This window comes from Eschscholzia californica, unplaced genomic scaffold, assembly GCF_041429995.1.
Source record: "Eschscholzia californica isolate CP2 unplaced genomic scaffold, dmEscCali1.0.p SCAF_3, whole genome shotgun sequence".
NCBI lineage: Eukaryota > Viridiplantae > Streptophyta > Magnoliopsida > Ranunculales > Papaveraceae > Eschscholzia > Eschscholzia californica.
Window position 1 is genome coordinate 24,959,713 of NW_028238420.1, and position 24,736 is coordinate 24,984,448.

The window sequence follows — 24,736 nt, forward strand, 5'->3', positions numbered from 1 at the left end:
ATTTACATTAATTTATAATGACTTTATTAAAGTAAATAAAAATAATAAAATCAAGAGGAAAATGTGACCACGCTTTTCCAACATCTCCCAACTAAATTAGGTAAACTAGAAAGTAGTCAAAGACTCAAAATACAGGGTGGCCATAATTTCGAAACTGCCCCTGTTAACTTTGAATATATTCCAAAAGGACAACGTGCGTACTTTACTCCCAAATACCCAACTGGACCAGCTAAGACCAATTATATAAAAAATCAAAGTATTCTTAGAGTCAACTCGATCATACTATACTCCTTCAATCTAAACCGTTAAATTTATTTTCATCAACGGCGAGAATATGAGGAGTAAGGATTATTAGGGTTTACCAGAACGTTCGCTATAGCTATAAAGTAAGCAAGTTGACTATGCCACGTCAGTAATGATGTCAGCAAGAAAATGATGTTTTAGGTTTTCCACCTAATCCATTTCCCACGCGTATCTTATCCAAAAACTACGAATAAATCTACGTGGCAGTTGGTCGGCAAAGCAGAGGGGCCGTTACGCACGTGACTGGACAGATAAATGTAGGGCCCACGTTTTCCAGATAGGACGCGTTTGGCACCGTCGATGAGGATTAGAAACAAAGACGTAAGCAAGTTAATTACTTGACACGTGGCAGATAAGCATGTGAATGCCAGTTGTCATGTTAGGGTAGTCGGCTGTCTGGTTGGCAGGCCTTATCCCATTTCTACTTTGTTTCTTTTTTGTTTGTGTAAATTTAATGAGTTTTCAACAAAAGAAATTTAATGCGTTAGAATCTTGGAACTTTAGGATTACCCCCTCCCATTTACACCGAATTAAGGTGTAGACCGCTTTTACTCTTCGATTAGGCTTACCTCCCCTCAGATCAGAGTAGCAAATTTCCTTCTTTTTCACATGTAATTTGCATGCTCAACTATTTATGACATAATATTATGACATAATATTATTTCAACAAAAAAAAAATAATATTATGACATAATATTGGTAAGTCATTTTCTTCTTTTCACAATTCACTCTATAAGAAGAAAAATGGGTTCTCTCTAACATGATTCCCTTCTCTCAGAATATGATTACCATATTAAATAATAGCGATTTCCAATCCATCATGAATGACTCCATATATACATATAGATTCTTTCGTTAGTTTTCGAACAAACATTGTCCATGTGTGCATAATGAATCATCATAATCGTTCTTATATTGTCCTAGTATAGTACTGAAGTTGAAGAGAAAATCATGAGGTATTGAAGTTAGCTATTAAGAACCTTAAAAGTATAAGTGTCTGAAGAAAAACCAATTGAGAGATTATATAATTTACTCAATCTCGATGATCTATTACTCTCTCTTAAATCCCTTTCCCTCCAATAACAAATATTGAAAATTTAAGGAGAAATATGAAACACACAATCTTTTTCTTGAGATGGAAAGTTTGGCGAACATAGAATGAAAAAGGTATTCCTGCCCATTTTGTGGATATGGAAACTAAATGTGGATGATGTTAGTCGAGGGGTGTAAACCTAATTACACATTCCAAGAAGTGGAGTATCCTCAATTACATATTAGTAGGGAGGGGTAAGCCCTAAAAACCCCTTTGATTTTTTTATGTTTTGTAATTCAAATCTTGTTGGGCTGTAGTTGTACTGGGTGGAGAGAGAGAGAGAGAGAGAGAGAGAGAAACGAGAGAGAGAGAGAGAGAGAGAGAGAGAGAGAGAGAGAGAGAGGATTTTGATTTTATAATGTTTAAGGAGGAAGACCTAACAAACAAACAAACAAACCCTAGAGGAGTTATCGTTCCCCAAAACCAGAAAATCGACCCACAGTAGAGAAATCCGTAAAATTCACCGATCCAGTTTGGTCTAGAGAGTGAAAGGAAAATCAGTGCTTCTACAAGGTCAGCAACAATTTCCCCCAAAAGGGTTTTTCTTTTCTGATTAATTCCTTCTTTTACCTTGTTTTCTGATATATAATCAATCAAGTTTTCGTTGGTTGTCTGATCTTTACTTTTGATCAAGATTTCAGAAGAACAGATTTTCATTTCTGTTCTTTTTGTGTTTTCTTGAACTCGAGAGTTTTCTGTAGGTAAGATCTTTAGGGTTTGTTAAATATCATGGATATATTATTTCAGTATCTCTTTTGTTGTGGAATCTAGATTTAGGGTTTGTTGGGTGTGATATTCATTGGGACAAAGAAAGAGAAAAAGGGATATTTGATTGAGGGTTTGGGTTGTTTTGGATCTTGATCGAGGGTTTCATTCTAGAGAGAGAAAAAATGATGTCGAGATCGTATACTAACCTATTAGATCTGGCGTCGGGAAATTTTCCGGCGATGGGTCGTGAAAGGAAACGTCTTCCTCGAGTAATGACAGTACCGGGGATAATATCCGAGCTTGATGATGACCAAGCGAACAGTGTGTCATCTGATGTTCCTTCTTCGGTCATTCAAGATCGAATGATTATTGTTGCGAATCAGCTTCCTGTTAAGGCAAAGAGAAGGCCAGATAATAAAGGTTGGAGTTTTAGTTGGGATGAAGATTCTTTACTCTTGCAGCTTAAAGATGGATTCCCTGATGATATGGAGGTGATCTATATTGGATCACTGAAAGTTGATGTTGATGTGAATGAACAAGATGATGTTTCACAGATTCTTTTGGAAAGATTTAAATGCGTACCCGCGTTTCTCCCAGCCGATATTCTGGCGAAATTCTACCATGGATTTTGTAAGTCACACCTTTGGCCGCTTTTCCATTACATGCTTCCGCTATCGGCTGACCATGGTGGCCGATTTGATCGATCGTTATGGGAGGCTTATGTATCTGCTAATAAGATATTCTCACAGAAGGTGATTGAGGTTATTAACCCCGAAGATGATTTTGTTTGGATCCATGACTACCATTTAATGGTGTTACCTACCTTCTTGAGAAGGCATTTTAACCGGTTAAGAATGGGGTTCTTCTTACATAGCCCCTTTCCCTCTTCCGAGATTTATAGAACTCTTCCTGTTAGAGAAGAGATCCTAAAAGCGCTTCTGAATTCCGACTTGATTGGTTTCCACACTTTCGACTATGCCCGACATTTTCTTTCTTGTTGCAGTCGAATGTTGGGTTTGGAGTATCAATCAAAGAGGGGTTATATTGGGTTGGAGTATTACGGAAGAATGGTGGGGATTAAGATAATGCCAGTTGGTGTTCAACTCCGCCAAATTGAGAATGTACTGAGTCTCGCTGATAAAGAGTGGAGAGTTACTGAACTTAAACAGCAATTTGAGGGGAAGACTGTGTTGCTTGGAGTTGATGACATGGATATATTCAAAGGCATTAATTTGAAGATATTGGCAATGGAACAAATGCTAAGGCAGCACCCTAGGTGGCGAGGAAGAGCCATACTGGTTCAGATTGTAAATCCTGCGAGGGGAAAAGGAAGAGATCTTGAGGTAATACAAGAGGAAATAAAGGCAAGTTGCAAGAGGATCAATGAAGAATTTGGGAAACCTGGTTACCAACCGATTGTGCTTATCGACAAACCTGTTTCGAGTAGTGAAAGAATGGCTTATTACACTGTTGCTGAATGTGTTGTGGTCACAGCTGTAAGGGATGGGATGAACTTAATCCCGTACGAGTACATTGTGTGTAGACAAGGACCAACAAAGCCCGAATCTGGTTCAGAATCTAGTAACCCCAAAAAGAGTATGTTAGTTGTGTCTGAATTCATTGGGTGTTCTCCTTCACTCAGTGGTGCCATCCGTATCAACCCGTGGAACACTGAAACAACAGGTGAGGCAATGAACGAAGCTATCTCATTGGCCGAGGCAGAGAAACAGTTGCGGCACGAGAAGCATTACAGATATGTAAGCACTCATGACGTGGGATACTGGTCAAAAAGCTTCTTGCAGGATCTAGAGAGAAGTTGCAGAGACCATTTCAAGAGAAGATGTTGGGGAATTGGTTTGAGCTTTGGTTTCAGAGTGGTGGCACTTGACCCTAATTTCAGGAAGCTTTCAATAGACACAATTGTATCATCTTACGCGAGAGCAAAGAATAGGGCTATATTGCTGGACTATGATGGTACCGTGATGCCTCAAACCTCCATTAACAAAAGCCCAAGTGGAGAAGTAATCTCAATCATAAACACACTCTGCGATGACCCGAAAAATTCGGTTTTTGTTGTGAGTGGTAGAGGTAGAGAGAGCTTAGGAAAGTGGTTTTCCCCATGCCGGAAACTCGGAATTGCTGCAGAACATGGTTACTTTTTGAGGTAAAATCTGTTAATCTAGTTTTATTATTTTGAATGTGTTAAGTATCACTCTCGAAATTCAAGTTAACGAGGTGTCACGATTTATTTTTCTCAGGTGGTCAGCGGACGAAGAATGGGAGACTTGTGGGCAGAGTACAGATTTTGGGTGGATGCAGATGTCTGAGCCTGTTATGAAGTTATATACAGAAACTACTGATGGTTCTTCAATTGAAACTAAGGAAAGTGCCTTGGTGTGGCACCATAGGGACGCAGACCTGGGTTTCGGATCAAGTCAAGCAAAGGAAATGTTGGACCATCTCGAGAGTGTACTAGCAAATGAACCTGTCGAAGTGAAGCGTGGTCAATTTATAGTAGAAGTGAAGCCCCAGGTATGCTTTCTTATGTTTAACATGCACGCCTGATTTTTCCTTTTGTCTTGTTTGAAAGTGCCACTAAAGCTATTCTTTTGTATGAACGGTTACTGATTATTTTCTTGGTTTTGGTGGGTGTATAGGGAGTCAGCAAAGGTCTAGTTGCAGAGAAGATCTTCACTAAAATGGCTGAGACTGAGCGCAGAGCTGATTTTGTTCTGTGTATCGGCGATGACAGATCAGATGAGGATATGTTTGAGATCATTGGAAATGCCTTGACAAGGGGTATAATCTCCTCAAATACTGCAGTTTACGCATGTACAGTAGGGCAGAAGCCAAGCAAAGCCAAGTATTATTTGGACGATACAACTGAGGTCATAACCATGCTTGAAGCTCTCGCAGAAGCCTCTGATCCTTCAGTTTCATCACCCTAAACAGAAACTAGGATCCCATTAAACCTTTTGGTCTGCTCACCTTCAGCAAAAGGTTGTGAGTCAAGTCTTCTCATTGGTAGTCTAATTGATCCTCTCAGAGCTGTTGGTTCAAACTCAGAGCTGTTAGTTCAAACTCAGAGCTGGAGATGGCGATCTCGAATAGTGGAAAACAGAAGCACTGAAGCTTTTGATTTTTCTTGATGAATGGGTTTTATTTGGTGGAGCCAGAATTTCTGTATTTGGGTCGGATAGTCGAAGGGATCATAGACAGCAGGGAGGAGATAAAGACAGAGTTGTGTTAGTGGGTTGATGTTTGGTGGATGAAATCAGAAGTGAAAAAGACAGAAGTAGGGTTCAAATTCTCTCTTCTTGGATCAATGTGTATCTCTCTTTAATCTGTCTTCTGGTTGATTGAGTAACTTTGTGGGAATCAAAAGATGGGGGGCAGAATAAGAACATAAAAGCAAACATTGGGTAGGTGATGGTATTTGTCCAGAGTATAACTCATTTTATAATACACTTCCTTTTCAAACATTTTGTTCTTTCATTTGATGTAAATCAATTTGGTCAGTTAGTTTTACTACTTTTTGATTGATGAGATTATAGATATATAATTGATTGTTAGCATTTGAAAGCAAAACCCACTTTATTTGTTGTTTTTGGAAGTTCAAAAATCTCCCAACCCATAGTTCTGGTGAACATTTAAGGTCATCTATGAAAAAAAAAATAACACCGGAACACAATGGAATTTAGAGGGAGTTTGATTTTGATTTTTTAGTACTTATAATTGCTACCACTTACTAAGTGATATCAATTGCAAGTGTTTTGTCGTTTGTTTTTCTATAACTTCTAAGTGTTCGATTTTTTTCCAAAAAACAAAAATTTATGAATACTTTGTGTTGAAAATACTAACCTCGAACAATTAAGAATTATGAATCACATTTCATCATGGAATTTGGGTGGTACCATAAATAGTGAAGGAGGAGAGGTGAAAAATATTTAGGAGAAAAATTTAGGTGAAAGATGAGTGAAGAAGAGGAAGACCATCGCTAAAGCCATAAACGAATTTTTATTTATCAATTATTTAAGATTTTCTTTTTTGTTATGATTATATTAGTCATTATTATATTAAGAGACGAAAAAAATGTTTTTTTTAGCATTTATAAATACAAAAAAAAAAAGTTTTACTTACTTTGCCATCATTTAGAAATAATTTTCACTTATTAAGTGAAAAAACAAACGACTTAAAATTATTGGCCCGCACTTGTCATGTGAAAATCATCTTACAAGTGCAAAAATCAAACACCCACTGAGTCAATAGAATTATGAATGTCTTCTATCTGTTCCATGTTGACGCATTCCATTCAATTTTTACCAAATGGGGTGGAAAACTTACTATTCTATTTCAAGGTTTGTCGATTTGACATAAAATGGAATAGTTGTTTTTTGACTTCAATCGACCAGAGCAATCAAGTCCTTGGGCTAAAAAGAGAGAGTTAGGAGGAGCTTAGTTAAAAATGAGGAACATTTTAAGATCTACTGTTTACATTTTAAGATCATGCAAAAATATGCAATTTGAATCTAAAGCTAGTTGATTATGTATACATTTTAAGATCTACTGTTTACAGGTTCCAGTTCTGTCCATTACAGAAACATAAACAACAAAATCTCTAAACTGATGACAATAAACAAAACATGTATATTTATCACCTAGATATATACCTTCTTCTCCCTCCTACTATATCTTCATCCATTCTTCTTCTTCTTACCATCTGATCCAAACTGCTCAAATTCATCAACCACATGGATATATTTGACATTGTATCACTGTTTTCCCAATCTTAAACCCCGGAACCACTGTAAACCCGACCCGCGCATCCAATATGACCGACCCATCTTCCAGAAAGAAAGCATCTTCTGCCACACTTTCCATGTACACATCAGAAAATCTACACCCTTTTCTCATCTGAAATATTTTAGCTTCTGGTTCAAATGAGAATGCCAAGCAATGCAATACCCATATCCGTTTCGCCATCTCAACGAATCCAGTAAAGAAAGGGGTTTCTGGGTATCCACCAGAATTCAGAATGTTCCTCTGATCCAAATCACCAAAAAAAGATAACTCCATCTTTGGATGAATTAACTGGATGTACTTCTCCTGGCAGAACTTCCCAAAGTTTGGATTTTTATAGAGTAATTCGTTTTGATTCATCGATTTATACTGTAGAAACTCATTGAAGAACTCTATGCAACTTCTCTGTTTCTTCTTTTGTTGGTTTGGTTGAGAGAAATCACTAAACTGGAATCCATCAAACATCTTCCGACAAACGAATGATTCGAATATAAAACAAACATGATTCGATCGTGTGTAAATTATGTCTGGTTCGATAGAATTTGCTGCTGCATTCAAATCCCATCCTGCATATATCATTTTACTTATCATCAACTTGACAAAACTTCGAATCGATCTAACTGTATGTTTCAAAACTGAAATGAAATGATTTGGGTTCAACCCAGAGAAGTGAAGATCATCTGAAACAAAGAGAGGCCCACTACTTTTCAATTTCTTCTCTATAATTCTGTTTCGTCTATCAGTTTCCTCCAATTTCTCTTTCAATGTTTGAATATCAGAATCTTGAACTTTAATCTGAGACTCAAGTTGCCTTCTCATGATATCATAAGTCTTCAACAAAGCCTGTTGTTCTTGAATCTCAGCTAATAATTTCGTTACTGGAGGAGAAGGATCAATTTGTTTCTTCAAAAAACTCTGTTTCAACTCTGATAAATGTTTTAATTCGTTTACTAAAATGTCATCCGCAGTTTGAATTCCATCAGTATCATAAGCAATTTGAGAGATCTGTAACTGAGCATAAGCAGCTTTAACTGAAGATATACTAGCGAAAAGCTTAGCTAGAAGAGCTTCCATTGAAGCTTTAATCCTGGCTTTCTCTTCATCTTCCATGGAAACTTTTATTCGAGTTTTACGAATCGGATCATCATGCGTCAATACAGATACCCGGTATTTCAGAGCTTTGGTGAACGACCGAATTAGCCCACTGACATTAGAATCGGGTTCTAGATTATCATGTTCCATCTGTAAAGTATGCAGCAAAAAATCAACAATCCTAGCTAGTATATTAGAAAAAAGAAAACATCTAAATATCAAAAACAAGTTGAATTATGAAGTAGAAGGAAAGAATGTGGGGGCTAATTTGATTTGGAGGGAAGGAAGAAGTTGTGAATGGGAAGGGAATGACAATAATAATGGTAAAGGAAAGGGTATGAATGACATGGATTATGAGCTATGATTGAGACATTCTTTTGTATTTCGGCATCAGATTCTGTCTTTTCGAGGTGTCAGAAAGGTAGTTCCTTGTTTTCTAAATTAAGAAGAGAAAGACATTAAATTGAACTCGATGTCTATAAGGTAATACTATTTCTTCAACCTCTTACGTTCACATCATAAAGATTTGGGTTGTTTATACAAACCTAGAAGCAAACTTATCTTGATTTAAAAGTTTTCGACCGAATAATACAAATATGATTCGTATCACTATTTAGAACAACAGTATAAAAGTACCGGCCCCCTTGCTATTTTTAGTTTTCTTAATAGAAGACCGTTTTCCGCCACATGAAAATTTTTCAATTTAATTTATAATATTTCTAAAGAAACTAATTCTCTTAATTTATTCAAGTATATTTTTAACATTTTCTTTGCTTCCAAATTTAAATTGTTTTCTTGAAAGATATATTATGTTATGTTATAGATATACAAATACATCACAAGGATGGAATAAACACGAAAAAGCATTAAAGGCTATCAGAAAGACTCGATTAAAAGCCAATACATGCTTTATATAGCACCTATAACCAAATAATTTTCATGTCGATTACCAAATTTCAAAGAAAATGCACAATTTAAAACCATAAAGAAAGATATAAAGTAGGTCAACAAGGACATGTATATTGAAGTAGAAAAATATGTATTTGAGAAGGAATTATAGTTAATGATACAAGTGGGACCTTCTTTCCTTTACTAACAATTAATCCAATACACTATTATAACTATTTAAGTACACCAACCTACCCTCTTCTTGGATTGGTCTATTAAACCCCTCAAAATCACACTCAAGTGGTCCTTAATTTTCTATAATATTAATTTTTTAAGACTTGAGAGGAAAATAATTAATTAAAAACCCGCCTACAACGGACAATAAATCTCGGGCAACAGAACCAAAAATATACTTGGTCTCACCAGAAATAAAAAATTCAACAGCACCAGCTCAATGCCGTGGGTATTTCGAAAAAATCAATTTTTATCTTTATTTTTTATACTGTATGATAAAAAGTTTATTTATGCATATAGAATTTATGCATATAGAAATGAAGTGGGGGTCCCAAAATATAATTTATCTCACAACTTGGGTATAAAAATTATTTAAATTTCCTAGAAAGAACAATGAGGACTGGACCATTAAATAAGAAAACCCATCAAATAAAATTAAAAAGAATAATATTTTAGACAAACTTTCATGCACGCTTAATCCTTTCAAACTTCAAAGGAACAAAAAGCATCATTAGATTGATTTTGATAAAACCAGGCAATATGTATTAGAAGCTACATGCAGAAAACTTGAATAATTTGACTTGTCAAATCAAAGGAACCTTCCTTGAATCACTATTGATTACTTCTCTGTTTTTTCTAAAAGAGACTGGGAGAAGACTTACTTTCATTAACTTTCATTATATCATGAATATATAATAAGCATGAATTGAATAAAGACTACTATTTATTTCAATTGACTCGAACCAAAGACGGGTTGAATAGGGACCATTAAAAGTCATCCTATCGGTGTTCACGAAAAGAGTGGGTATATAGAGCTCTTGGACCACCCTATCTCTTAACACCTCACGAATTTGGTGTTAAGAGAGAGGGCATTCTAAAGACATTCGGACAAGATCAAATTTGTGTTGGATTTGAACATCACAAATTTGGTTCCGACTGTTCTAATCCATAGTCTTCGGACTATCCCAATTCGTGGGTCTCGAACTGTTTAATCCGTGAGCCTCGGACTGCTCAATCGGAGTCCAAGGAGAGTGTCAAGAAAGAAGTGGGTTAAGAGCAGAACGATGGGGAGCCTTTAGTGGCACCCTTTGGAAAAATAAAGTGAACCGACCAAAGAATACTTATACTTATTCTATGCTTTACTCATATCATAGGTTGGTGGTTTACGCTACATCTAATGCACACGAGTCATTACTAGGTCCCACCTCCTTATTATGTCTACAAACTACAAATCAATGGATATCAATACTTGGATCAGCAATTCGAAATCTAACGACCGTGAATCACTAATGAAGATGCATGTCAGTTCGGGTGTATGGGACCCATTGAAGTGACTGTGTATACGTGTAGGATGTACAAGTAAGACGTAAGGAAGGATAGGGTGGTGGCAGTAGTACATTATCTGAGTCCCATTAATAACGTCAGTTTAGATGGTTGATTTGATTAAATACGAGTTAATAAGATTACCTTCTAATCTTCTATGACAGTCTGAAATTACGAAAATACCCTTCGCGCTTAATTCATTTTGACGTAAAACCCAAGAAACAGAGACCTTAAACCCTACTGTAATGGCGACTTCTCTGCTGCAAGTCTGAAACTCAAAACCAAAACCAATAAGAGCGATGATCTAAATACTCTAACAAGCTTTACCCAGAAAGGGTAAATGATAAAAAAGTGAAAGAGATGATCTGATCTTCAATAATAACTTAGATTCAAGAAACAAAAAAGGGTTTCTTTTGTGAGTATCAAAAGCTTTTTCCCAAATAGAAGAAACCCTTTTACATAATATAATGTCTAGGGTTTTTAATACAGGTGAGATGAAAACAAGAGTATCCGAAAAGGGGGTTTTTCTTTACCTTTTGATGATCGTTCAACCTGATCAGAGGATATTCCAGATAGACTCTTAGATGATGATGATGATGATGAAAAACAGAGCTTTTGAAAGATTCGCACACTGAATGATTTAACTCCTGAGATTCTGAGAGGTTTTAACAGACGATAATCCACTAAGAATCTTTGATTTGAATAGCAGTGGGTTTAGGAGTTGTTCATCTAGAGAGTAGAGAGAGAAAGTAAGGAGGGGAGAGCAGAGGAAATAAAGAGAGACAACCTCGCACGTTTGGAAAACGAGAAGTAAAGAGATTGAGTTTCGTGAGACCCGGGAGGGTCGGTTTATCATTCTTTGCTTTTTACTCATTTACCCTCACTTTTGAAGTAAACTACGATTTTTCTCGTAAGTATTGTGGGTGTCGGGCAAGAGAAATTAAATGGATTAATTTCAATTTGACCCCCAATTTGTGACCAACTAGAAAATTTGGTTTTATATTTACCCAAAATGTAAACTTGACCCCAAGATAGTACTTTTGTTAGTCAAAATTAACAATCGAGATTTTTTTTTTTTTGTTAATCCCTAATTCCAAATTATATCTCTTTCTTTCTGACTTGCATGAATAGATCGCCCGAAGAGGTCGTTGGACAACGATTGTGGGGCGGACTGTGAAGTTTAACATAACAATATCACTCCCTCTTCTTTTTCCCCTTAACCGTCAACAATACCATCATCATTTTTCTTTCTATTTAGGCTTCAAATCTGAAGCTCTATTTCCCACTTTAAGCTTCAGATCTAAATCTATTTGTTCTCTTCAAGCTTCAGATCTAAAACTCTCTTTTTAAGTTGCAGATCTCAATCTCTTTTCGTTCTCAAAGCTTTAGATTTGAATTTATCTTTTCCTCTCTAACTTTAGGTCGGAAGCTCTAACTCTTTCTCTAAGTTTCAAACTAATACATCAAAGCTTCATTCTGAATCTTCATTGGAGCTTAATTGAATCTTCCGTGAAGCTTCTTTTGAAAAGCTCCAATGCTTCAATCTCAAGTTTGGAGATAGAGATTGTTTCACATATGGAGCTTCCAGAGAGAAAAAAAGATGATGATGATGGTGGTAGTGGTTAAATTAGAAGAAGAATAATCAAAACAATTTTTTTTTATGTTGAAGGTCGCAGGAAATGGTTGACCGGTCGTGGGTCGATAACCTTTGATATCGATTTATTTTGACGAGTTAGAAAGAGATATAAGATAATAGGGGAATACTATTGGAACGGTAGTAAGAGAGAGAAAATGTTGAGTGTCAAATTTGACTAACAAAATCAGGATCATGAGGGCCGAAACTAAAATATTCTTTAAGAATGAGGGCTAAAATTCTATTTGATCACAAATTGGGGGCCAAAAATGAACTAATCCAATTATAAAAAGACACTGCGACATTAGATATTTCTCTTACGCGGTTAACCACGCGATTAAGTTCAAAGCCCAATGACTGCACACGTGTTTCATTAGTACTGATTGTGTAGAAACGGAAAGTGGTCCCCACCTTCAAGTTTAGGTTCATGCTTCATGGTAAGGAGCTCACATGACATCTGGTCTTCGGGAGGGCCAGTCCTAAACGCCTGGCTCGAGGAGTGAGTCCAATCAAATATGAGTTGTCTTTAGTTGTCTCCCACAAGACAAACCCAATTCCGGTCCGATCAAATCTAGCAAGAAAATGACTATATGTTTTCTTGACTATATATCGACCTCCCTGTCGAGATGCGACTGAATCCAATGAGTTGATACTCTCACAAGTCCTCTCAATTACAATTGTGACCAAACAATTTAATCTATTGGTAGGCGCGTTAAGTTTATCGACGCCCCAGTCTCTCAGTACCTATTGATAGTGTAACAACTGCTCTGAAGTCATGTTTATCTGCGGGAATAGAGTGTGATTACCACGATCACATTCCAAATGTATTGCCCACGAGAATAAAAATTGACTTCCATATTAGGAGCAATAGGATGAAATTTGCTTTCCCCCTTAGTAATTTGTAACAAATTCTATGGATGTAATGCTACTTTAACATAACATACAATCACTCATTATTTGATTCAAAGCATATATCCCTATTAAAAAAGCAGCAGTGTTTGGTTTAGTCCAAAAAGTGAAATTAAATGGCCAAAACCTCGCCCTCTTTTCTAATGGCAAAAAAATGACTCTATAGCAACCCTTGAGAACTTCGAAAAGAACCCTAAAAAGATCAAAAGAAACATAGAAGAAATAAAATGGCCCAAGGAGTTTCCCTCGCAGTGGGACGACGTACTTGCCTTGGCCATGACGCACGATTACGTCCCTGGACGCATCCCAGGCCCTGTTCGAGAGTGTGTGTCAGACGAGCGTTGTGAGTTGCTCGTTTTCAACCCTGCTCGCGCTCGTGTTGGATCCAACAGATACATCTAACACTAGGCTAATATGATCACAAACAAGCACCAATAATAGACTAGATTATGATTTAGAATTACCTTAATTTGCTTTTCCCTCGGATTTGATTGCTTTTTTCTCAAGATCTAGAGCTCCAATTTACAACTTCTCTACTTCAAACACCCAAACAATCAACTTCATCTTCAGTTGTTTAGGTTAGCTATAACCAAATAGAGACTTTTTTTTTGAGTAAAAACGCAATTACATTTATAAGTGAAATCGATCAAAAATTACATGGTAAGATAATTCTTGTCCCTCTGAGAACTACACGAGAGTTACATAAGTAAAGTTCGTTCAGAACTTTCGAACGTAAAGTGCCTCATGAAGGGAAAAGAATTGACAAGACACAGACTCAAAGAAAAGAACTTCAAGGTCGAAAAATGAAAAGATCCTTAAGATCGAGAATGAAAATGCCCTAAAGGTCGACAAAATTATTGAACTAAGACTAAAAGTACCCCAACCGAGATAACCACCACCGCCATTACCGGGAAGTAGCTGCCACCACTGAAGAGCCGCCAACTATATTATACTAATAATATTGAAATTAATCTTGATCGTTTTTTTCTCTCAAGTTAGTAAATGGAGACTTTCTTGATCGTTCTTTAATGGTGAAGATTAATAGCACTTTCTTATTGACTAGATAGCTTATGTGAATTTATTCTCGTTCCTTTCTTCTGCCAATGTATCTAGAGAGACAAAAATTATGAGAATTCTAAATTAGTCAAGTCCTTTTGTAGAGACTTATAAAGTATGAATCTCAATCAAATTAGGTTTCCTAAAAGAACCACAATTAGCACTTATCTACTAGTTAGATAGTAATTATTCAAAAACTCTTTTCTAAATGAAATTCAAGACGAGGAAATAATCCTCATCTAGATCCCTTAATGTGGTCGGCCAAGACAAGAGTCCAATTCCTTGGGGACTCTTACCCGACCGACCTTAGGATTGGCCTGGGCCATGCACCCGACCATTCCCTTGGCCCCGGGCGCCCGACCCGTCCAATAGCCATCTTGAGGCCAGTTCCCAACCGACCCATTGGATATCCCCGGGACGAATCTATTCTGTGTGTTATTCCCCTCTAGTCATATCTTCTGATTTAGTCGACGTTATTTGTAACTCGTTGTAGAATTCAGTTGTCGCTAGTTGCGTGTCATCTAAATGAACCACATATCTTAGTTGGGTTTCTAGTTAAAAATTCGATCCCTAAAACGACCGAACTTGATAATCTTCCTCATTTGTCCTGCCCGAAAATTGATCGCATTTGATCTTGACCGAAGGACGACTCATTCAGTCTCCCAATTGTCTTAAAACAAGTAGAATGCTCGATTCTCCAGTCGCTTATATAGTATCTCATCTGAAATTTCATTCTTTTCAAACTTTGCTTGATATCCAGTTCAACTGCCAAAACAAATGATTATCCTTAATCTATTTGAGCACGACCATGCATTTTTAATTGTTAGTCTTGGATCGAAGATACCAAACTTAACTCAATAGGACATAATCTATTTTTGTACACTCCCTTGACTTCATGTCTCTCATGCCATATCCTGTGTCCGCCCAGGCCCGTGCAAGGCCCAGTGCGGACGCACTGGGCCCCTCACCATTAAGGGCCCATTTGTTTTAGAGTTCTGAATAATATATATATATATATATATATATATATGGGTAGGGGCAGAGCTATGAACTTGACATGTTGAACCTCTTAGATCAATTGGAAGGTCATTATGAATTCCATGTTAGTGGCTCGGTTTCAATTCCCGTCATCTCCCAGTTCTTTTTTTTTGGTAATATGGTTATTAATTAACTCCTAATTTCTGCTCAATAACACTTTTTTGTGAATAAAATGTTTTCACCCTAGTCATATTTAATAACACAAATTTTTTTTTTTGTTGAATTAATAACACAAAATATTTAATACGATATTATATTAAAATGCAAACAATCTATGAGAGTATGAAATTTCATTGTGTTATATGTAGTTATAAACGTTTGATTTAATATGTAATACACCGATTTCTTTTTTGTTCACAAGTGTTTGTCGATTTTTAGACTAGATTTTCTATATAAAAAAAAATGAAAAGAATTTTTTCTCCTTGCAACTCTTTTTTCGAAATATATTTGGAGTCATCTATAGTTTTCATATAGATGATAAATTATCTTGCACTCTCATTAACTTCTACTTGTAGTTTTTTATTGTACGAAAAATCTGTATTCAAATTTGGCACGGGGCCCCCAAATTCTCAGGTACGGCCCTGTGCCCGCCTTTATAGCCTCCTTTTACGATGCGACGTTCTATGGAATCAAAGTGTGACTTTCTTTACATAAGATGATTTGAGCACTCATACTTTTAGGAATATCTCCAAATTGTCAATGACTGTTTTATGATGTTCAACTCCTTGAAAAACTTTTATGGTGGGCTTGTGTATATTCTTCAACCATACACCCATGTAGTTGACTTGAATATTTCTATTCATATAGCTTATGAAACTGCAATATCAGTTAATCTCACTTGTTAGCCTTCATAAGTCATTATTGTTCACTTTAATGATCTTGATTAAGTGTAGATAATGTATAACTCCAACTTCACTTAATAGGGTTTCATTTATCAGATCATGTAACTAACAAACCTATTTGAAATCTATCCATTATTTTGGATTGTCGTTAAATACTAAACTAGACTTGAACGATGAAACAACCTACTTCCTCCGTCTCAAATTAAGAGTTCCATATTGGGACTCTAACTTATTTTCATATTTTTTCTTCTACCCTCTTTACCCTTATTTATTTTATAACATCTTTTTAGAATAATTCAAGAATTACAATTTCAATTCCATACGTGTAATATTTATTGCTAATTATGGTGGGTTTAGTTTCGTTTATGGATCTATAGTTTTACCAAATTTCTACTATTGAGTCAATCAAGTTTTGTTGTTAACAATTTACATGAATGGTCAAATCCAAAAGAGTCTGTTTGTTTATTGGAAAGACAATCCTTTATTATAGGAAATATACAAATGCCTTAATTAGACCATCTCCATTGCAAAATTCAAAGTGAACATAATATGCCCAAAATGGGTTTGTACCCGTAAGTATACGAAGTCAAGTTATATTAAACCCGTAAGTCCGCATCGATCCTCAATGATAAGTAATTTCAGTTTAAATCTTGAGTTAACACCCCATTCATAACATTGATACTGTTGTTGAAAACGATTTTAATAAACGATAATAAACTAAGAATGAAAGCAATAAAAGAAAAGATCTAGAATTTTCGATTCCACCAAATAAATTAACTCCCTAAAGCATGCAATTAATTAACTAATCATTTTTCATTATAACTCAAAATCTAATACAATGGACTATTTAAATTTCGGAAGATATTCTTGATAAACTCATTTCATGATCATGTATTTCTAATTCACTATCACATAAAGACTATCATTCATGATGTAACAAGCATATTTTATCTAACAACTTAACGAAAGCATTAGATATCTAATTATGAAACATGAACAATGAAAAGATTATAAAATCTATATGGAAAGACAATTAATAGAATTTAAGCTTAATTAAAGGATTCAATTAATCAACAACATATCTCAAAAAGATCAAGTATGAGTTTCTTCTACAATCCTAGATATGAAATTAGCAACTCATTGAATTTAAAGACAGATTCATTTATGAAACTAAATACATTGAATAAAAAACAGAAGTCCCCCAAGAAAATCAAATCGTTGCTCCAAATATGATCCAAATTATGCTCCAAATCCAAATAATAATACTTTTTATTGCTTGAGAATAGGTGAAAGAAGAGAGGTTTAAGAAAAATTAGAGAGAAATAAGTTGTAGAAAAGAAATGAGAGAAGAAAATAAGTTAGAAATAGAAATTAGAAGTAAAAAGAAATTGAGAAGAAGAGATGAAGGTGGGTAAAGAAAGTAGAAGAAGATAGATTTTAGGGTTAGAACTAAAGAATAGGGAGGGAGAGAGAGAGAAAATAAGTAAAAGGAATTGAGAAGGATTTTAGTCTACTCAAGAATGAGAAGAAAATATCTATTTATATTGGTTGGTGGTTAGGGTTTTAAAAGATAAGGTTAGAGGGCTAAAATGGGTATATTTAGGTTGCTTTTGGTGCAAGGAAAAACTCTTATTGATTGGAAATCAAGTGGGAAAGAATTGAGGGGCAAAATTAGAATTTCACGAAACTCTAAAATACCCTAATGTCTTTGGCGGTTATTCTAAATCCAGCTGGTTTAGTACAACCGGGTGCACGGTTGCTAAGTTGCAGCATTATCCGACAATGTCCGATCAAAGACACGCGGATCTGGACGGATGGAAGGGTGGCGCGTGGTTGGGAACACGAGATTAAGTTGCAGCGTGTTCCATTGTATCGTTCTTGCTAAAAGTTGTGTTTCACACTTCGCGACCATCCATATTAACATGCTGCAGCATCTGGAGACGTCAGATCAAGGGACGTGCGGATCTTGACGGATGCCTTCAGTTGAGACTACAGGAGAAATCTACAGCGCGTTACACTGAATCTCAGGCTCTAGCGCCACTTAGGTGTGTCACAGAGTAATATAATAGTTTGCCTCGTGTCCTAAGATTTCGCCAGCTCATTTTTCAACGTCCCACTTGCCAGAAACTTGCCCGAAAGTATCCCCCTGGTCGACTTAGCTTGACTCTAACTTTGACTTTGGCTAATTTACTCATCCGGAATCTGATTTGATTTCCGTTTTAGCCTACAGGTTCGTCCTAGACTCTACTTTTCACCTATATACTGATATTGGTCCAACTTCTCAGAATACCATTGATAACAAAAGACCAAAATGCTCCTTGTGTACCTCGTCTGTTTTTATCCTTTTTTCGCTCTTAACTCCACAAAATACACCTAATCAAACTAAGTAACCATTTTATTATAATAAAGATTCGGAATGGACTACTTCGCCTAAGTTAAATAACCCAGATGAGATATTTTTATGACCCATCAGAACACCTCAAAGTGCAACCTAGGATTTTTTAATTTTTTTTTACAAAAGACTCTCTCCAATGCAAAACTCAAATTAGATCTTAATATGATGTGACGACGTTTAATTCTCAGATCTCTCAAGAAAAAAACTCAATATTTGAGATTTGTCTTGAGGATCTCAAGTGTCCACTCAATATTAAAAGCAAAATACACATTTAGGAAATGACACTTAAGTAGTTCTTAAGTTTTTAGAGTGTTGTATTCGAGATGCCTTTCGAATTGAGGATCTGAAAAGTGACATCTAGGAAAGTGCATCTTAATTAAGACTTAACACATAGAATAACTTGAGTTTCTTTTCATTGGAGATGCTCTTAGCTTAATTAATGCACCATATATTAAGGTGTCGTTTGACAACACTAAAATAAGTATTTCTTTTGTTTTACTTATTTAAGTAGAAAAGTAAAAAAGTTAGTTTGGTAACGTGAAAACTTCTGACTTCACTTAAGTTAAAATTTGACTTTCTTTTGAAGTTAAAATTTTTAGCTTTTGACTTTAAAGTAAAGTAACTTATGGACAACACATACATAAATTTTACATGACGAAATTTTTTTCTTCGTCTACCTCCGCTCCACCACCACAATTGAACTTCTACCATTCCATTGTACCTCCACCACCACCTCAACAACAATCGCACCTCCCCCGCCACCATACCTCAACCGCCACCACCACACCTTAACCACCAGCTTCGCACCTTTACCTCCACCACCACCACCACCATACCTCCATCACTAACACCACTACCACACACCTCCAGCACACCACACCTCAACTACAACCACCTTCGTACCTCTACCACCACCACCACCACCACCACCGTAGCTTCACCACCACCACCACCACCATACCTCCATCACTACCACCCACATAATTTATCCACCATCAGCACCACTATACCACCACCACCACCAAATCTCCATCATTACTACCTACATGTCTTATCCACCACCATACATCCGTCACTACCAGTCACATACCTTATCCACCACCACCACTATACGTCTACCACCACACCACCGTATCTCAACCACCACACCACCACCACCACCATACTTCCACCACCACCGTACTTCCACCACCACCGTACTTCCACCACCACCGTACTTCCACCACCATCACCATCATCATACCTCCGCCACTACCATCACCATAGCTCTACCACTACCACTGCCACCATCATTCCTCTATGACCACCATCATACCTCAATCACCACCAAACCCCATAACTATACCTTCAAAGCACCGCCACCACCACTACCATTAATATCACCACCACTTCGTATATAAGAGTAATCGTGGAAATCGTAAATAAATTAATTAAAATCAAGTATTATTATGAGTAAGAGAAAAATAATATTATCAAAAGTAAATTGGATTACCAAACTAACTTTTTGATTTTTTTACTTATAAGTAACATTTTTACCAAATATACTTTTGAAATTTTTTTACTTTTTTAAAGCAAAAGGACTTCTACTACAAGCAAAATTATTTATACTTTTGGTTGCCAAATGACACCTAAGAATACGAAAAAAAAGTGCTTATGGAAAAAAAAACTCAATATTTGAGATTTGACTTGATGATCTCAATTGCAAAATACGCATTTAGGACACTTAAGTAGTTCTTAAGTTGTTAGATTGTTGTATTTGAGATGCCTTTCAAATGGAGGATGTCAAGAGTGACACATAGGACAATTTGAGTTTCTTGTGTTTTGCATTGGAGATGCTCTTAGCTTAATCAATGCACCATATATTAAGAATACGAAGAAAATGGTATTCATGAAAAAAATAAGAGGTTTAAATGATAAAAAAGAATGAAACTCTCAATTTGGGATATTTAAAAAGGGAATAATAGAATCTTAATTTGGGCAGAGGAAGTACTTATTTCTGGTAACAAAAGTTGGTAAATTTGAGTCTTGTCACGTAAACTCCTTTATGCACTCAATTGACTAGTCTAAGTCATTCATTAATGTGCTTGATGTCAATGACCTTTGCATGACTCTTATACTTGACCTTCGGTGACAATTTAGTGAAACAAATATGATCCCTTTAAAACGTTGTTAATCACCGCTTTGATTGAATAACACTTCAATCTTCCTTGATAATCTTTAGTATCTCGATACTACGATTAATGCTTCCAAAGATTTAATTATTTTCTTTTGTTTGTAGAGTTTTCAATAATGTCCGGTTCAAAACTCTTTGCAGCTTATTGTTCCCCCATGTCAAGATTGAAGTCGTGTTAGTCTGGAAGTTTGCGGTCAAGTGTACCTTGCTTGGGTTTGATTGGTGACGACTGCACATACTCAAGATATATGTGACGTTTGATCGTATACTAATCATGTCATACATGCCAAACCACTAAGTTGGTATGATTTCTCCCATTTAGTCAAATTACTCGACATAAGTCAATCTTGTATAACTCGATGAAATGAATTTGGAGTAAGTAAATATGTGTGACTTATTCAATGAGTATGACTGAAAACAGTCTAGCTTGACCAAACTATGAATGGAAAATTAGATTGGTTAACCAAAACACAAGTTTGTTTGGTTAAGATCTGACCGAGCCATAACAAAATAATTACGCTTGAACTAGTCAAAGATTATTTGACCAAATAATTTTTTTTTTCAAAATCTTTTGACCTTTCCATATTCTCTTTTCGAGAAATTTTGCCCAGTGATGATCCTGTAGGACTGGCATGATAGAATATATCCACTCGATTTTAGTATATGAAATAATATACTATGCAATATATTGATTCGGTAGAATATCGTGGGTATATTTCTTGTAATATCCTCAGTAATCCTATAATATTCTTTGTAATATTTTTTGTAATATTCCTTGTAATATTCCTTTTTAATACTATATAATGGAATCCCTACCAATGATTATGGTATAGGAGAATTTCACACTTTCATGGTATCTAGAGCTTAAGGTTCTGAATCTAAATTTTTTTTTCTTCAATTCTCTCCATCCCCAACCTTTCAACAATGTCTTCCTCCTCATCCACCCATTTCCTGCAATCCCCTACCTTGACGAATCTAGTCCATTTAGTCTCTATCAAACTAGATTCCACCAACTATCTCACATGGAAGAAACAAATAATTCCAATCATGAAATCCCAAGATCTGTTTCACCATGTCGAAATCACAGCTGCTACTCCACCAAATCAAATTTTTGATGAATCGTTGAACATGGATATTGTTAATCCAGCTTTTATGCGATGGACCAGAATTGACCAAACTATCATTAGTTGGCTCAATACAACAATATCTCCTTCTGTTCTTGCACAAACTCCACAGTTCAACACTGCTCGAGAATTCTACAACTATTTGGAGACGACATTTTCAGCTCAAAATAATGCTCGTAAGTCCCAACTTCTTCTTCAACTACAAACTATGCAGAAAAATGCTTTGTCTATGACTGACTATGTAGGTAAAATTAAGGAGATATCTGATGCCATCGCCGCCTCTCATATGCCGGTTCCTGACATTGAACTTGTATTGCATACTTTAAGAGGTTTAGGCCCAGACTATTCAGCCTTTGTGACTGCAATCGAAACAAGGGAAAATCTTCCATAGTTCTCTCAACTTCTTCCTTTGTTGTATACACATGAGATGCGTATCCAACAACAACATACTTCTTCTTTTCAGTCCACAACATTGGTGGCTAAAAGCCATACTCCATCACATGATTCGACTCAAAATCGATCATATGGTTCTAGCCGAGGTGGTCGTGGCGTTAGGTTTGGTAATAGAGGTCGAGGACGTGGTAGAAGCAACTGGAATCACACTTCTACGAATCAAAGAGGTTCAATTCTTGGTAACCCTAATCCTTCTTCTCCTTCTTATGATCCACAAGTTGTTTGTCAAATATGTGGACGTCGCGGCCATACCGCTTATTTTTGCTACCATCGAAGAGATCAAAACTATCAACCAAACGATATTCCTCAATCGTTCAATGCTTACCACCAAAATGCTGAGATTTATGATCCGTACTATTATGCTGACTCTGGGGCCTCCAATCATATGGCTCATGATTCCACCCAAATGGTTAATATGAATCCTTACAATGACAGTGACCAAGTTTCAGTTGGCAATGGTTCACTTTTACCTGTAAAGAATACCGGTAATGTTATCCTCAATTCCCCATCATCTTCATTAACATTGAGAAATGTGTTTCATGTACCTTCTATAACAAAAAATCTGATCTCTGTCTCTCAATTGACCAAAGATTTAGATTGTTTCGTCGTGTTTGATAAAAATATATTTTATGTGCAGGATCGGCTAACGGGGAATTTGGTCCTTCACGGGCATAACAAAGGTGGTTTATATTCAGCCCTTCGATATTTTCAGAAAAGTTTTAGGAAATTTCATTCTTGTTTTTTAGGATCTAGAGTACCAAATAATGTATGGCACATGAGATTGGGACATCCCCATTATCGTGTATTTTCTAAAATTATTTCGAATAAGGGATTAGATGTTTCTATTTATAATCATTTATGCTCAAGTTGTATTATGGCCAAACATCATAGACTACCCTATAAACCATCTCTTTATCAGTCCCAACAACCATTTTCTAAGGTGCATTCTGATTTGTGGGGACCTTCACCTATTGCTTCAAATTCAGGATATAAATATTTTTTAGTTTTAGTCGACGATTTTACTAAATTCATGTGGCTTTATTTTCTCACTGAAAAATCTCAAACATATGATCGCATAAAAGATTTTCATTTAATTGTCCAAAATCAGTTTAATGCCAAACTACAAATTTTTCAAAGCGACGGTGGAGGTGAATTTACTTCAAACAAAATCAAAAATTACTTTAGAAGTCATGGAATCTTACAACAATTATCTTGCCCTCATACTCCTCAATAGAATGGAGTTTCTGAGAGGAAGATAAGACATGTTGTTGAAACAGGACTTTCTCTTTTGCACCAAAGTCATCTCCCAAAAACTTTTTGGCCCGAGGCATTTGGAACGGCAACATATCTTATTAATCGTTTGCCAACTTCAGTTCTGAAAAATAAGTCACCTTTTGAAGTGATTTTCCAAAGAAAACCAAATTATGAATTTCTGCGTGTATTTGGGTCACGATGTTATCCATTATTGTCTCCTTATCGCAAAAATAAGTTTGATTATAAGAGTTTGCCGTGCGTCTTTATTGGATATAGTGACTTGCATAAGGGATACAAGTGTTTTGAACCAAAATCTTCCCGAACTTACATTTCTCGGGATGTTTTATTTGATGAAAAACTTTTTCCATTTGCATTACCTGAGTTTCAAAATCATGAAAATGAGGTGACGGTGAAAGAAGCTCCAAATTGGTTTATCTTAGATTTCGGAAATTCACCCCCATCCTTCCCTTTTCCAACCAATCTAGGTATGTATTCCTCACCACCATCTTATTCTCACTTAGATATTCCTAGGGATGACACTACTGACTTAGCTCATTCTTCATTACCAATTTTAGTGCCCACTTCCAATGTTTCACCAATAGTAACTTCACCAGTAGCATCTCCCTCTTCAACTAACTCTGACTCCCAAATGGTTCCCAATGATGTAATTTCTCCAACTCTAGGTGTAAGCAGGTCAACTGACCCGAGCATTGATACAGACTCACCTACAACTTTGCCGAATGAACCACCAATTCCCTCGCAACAGGTCCGCTCAATTCATCACATGGTAACACAGTCGAAAGATGGAATCGTTAAACCAAATGTATATGATTCTTTAATGGCAACCAGACATCCGGTTAGTTTCGCATTACTCTCTTCTTTACCACCATTACCTTAAGAACCTACTTGTTATAGTGAAGTCAAGTCCGACCCAAAGTGGTGTGAGGCCATGGCGGATGAGTTTAATGCATTGATTCGGAATCAGACTTGGACTTTAGTACCTCGACATCCATCTATGAATTTGATTGGTTCCAAGTGGGTCTTCAGAATTAAACCCAAAAGTGATGGTACTATAGATCGTTACAAGGCTCGACTCGTAGCCAAAGGTTTTAATCAACAACATGGTATTGATTATGACGAAACATTTTCACCAGTGGTGAAACCACTAACTATTCGACTGGTTATTAGTATTGCAGTTACATCAGGTTGGAAACTTACTCAATTAGATGTTAAAAATGCCTTTTTGCATGGTCTTCTTAATGAGGAAGTGTATATGACTCAGCCAACCGGTTTTATTAATACTATTTATCCTGATCATGTTTGCAAATTAAACAAGGCGTTGTACGGGTTAAAACAAGCTCTCAGGGCTTGGTTCCATAGATTTACATCATATCTTCGTGAAATAGGTTTCATTGTCT

General features: G+C 36.2%; 3 protein-coding genes across 3 annotated transcripts; 2 read left to right on the forward strand and 1 right to left on the reverse strand.

Moving 5' to 3' along the window:
• The first annotated feature begins 1,785 nt into the window (after positions 1 to 1,785).
• Positions 1,786 to 5,692, forward strand: LOC147549166 (putative alpha,alpha-trehalose-phosphate synthase [UDP-forming] 7). Its single transcript, XM_086671249.1, has 3 exons — positions 1,786 to 4,268; positions 4,363 to 4,636; positions 4,762 to 5,692. Exons 1-3 carry the CDS (start codon positions 2,287 to 2,289, stop codon positions 5,050 to 5,052), a joined length of 2,547 nt encoding a protein of 848 aa, XP_086527375.1. The 5' UTR covers positions 1,786 to 2,286; the 3' UTR covers positions 5,053 to 5,692.
• A 929-nt stretch (positions 5,693 to 6,621) lies between these two features.
• Positions 6,622 to 8,739, reverse strand: LOC147549167 (protein GRAVITROPIC IN THE LIGHT 1). Its single transcript, XM_086672151.1, has one exon. It carries the CDS (start codon positions 8,144 to 8,146, stop codon positions 6,848 to 6,850), a length of 1,299 nt encoding a protein of 432 aa, XP_086528277.1. The 5' UTR covers positions 8,147 to 8,739; the 3' UTR covers positions 6,622 to 6,847.
• Positions 8,740 to 21,534: 12,795 nt separating this feature from the next.
• Positions 21,535 to 22,002, forward strand: LOC147549168 (uncharacterized). The gene has a single exon (XM_086668252.1). The coding sequence runs from the start codon at positions 21,535 to 21,537 to the stop codon at positions 22,000 to 22,002; it is 468 nt and encodes a 155-aa protein (XP_086524378.1).
• Positions 22,003 to 24,736: the final 2,734 nt, after the last annotated feature.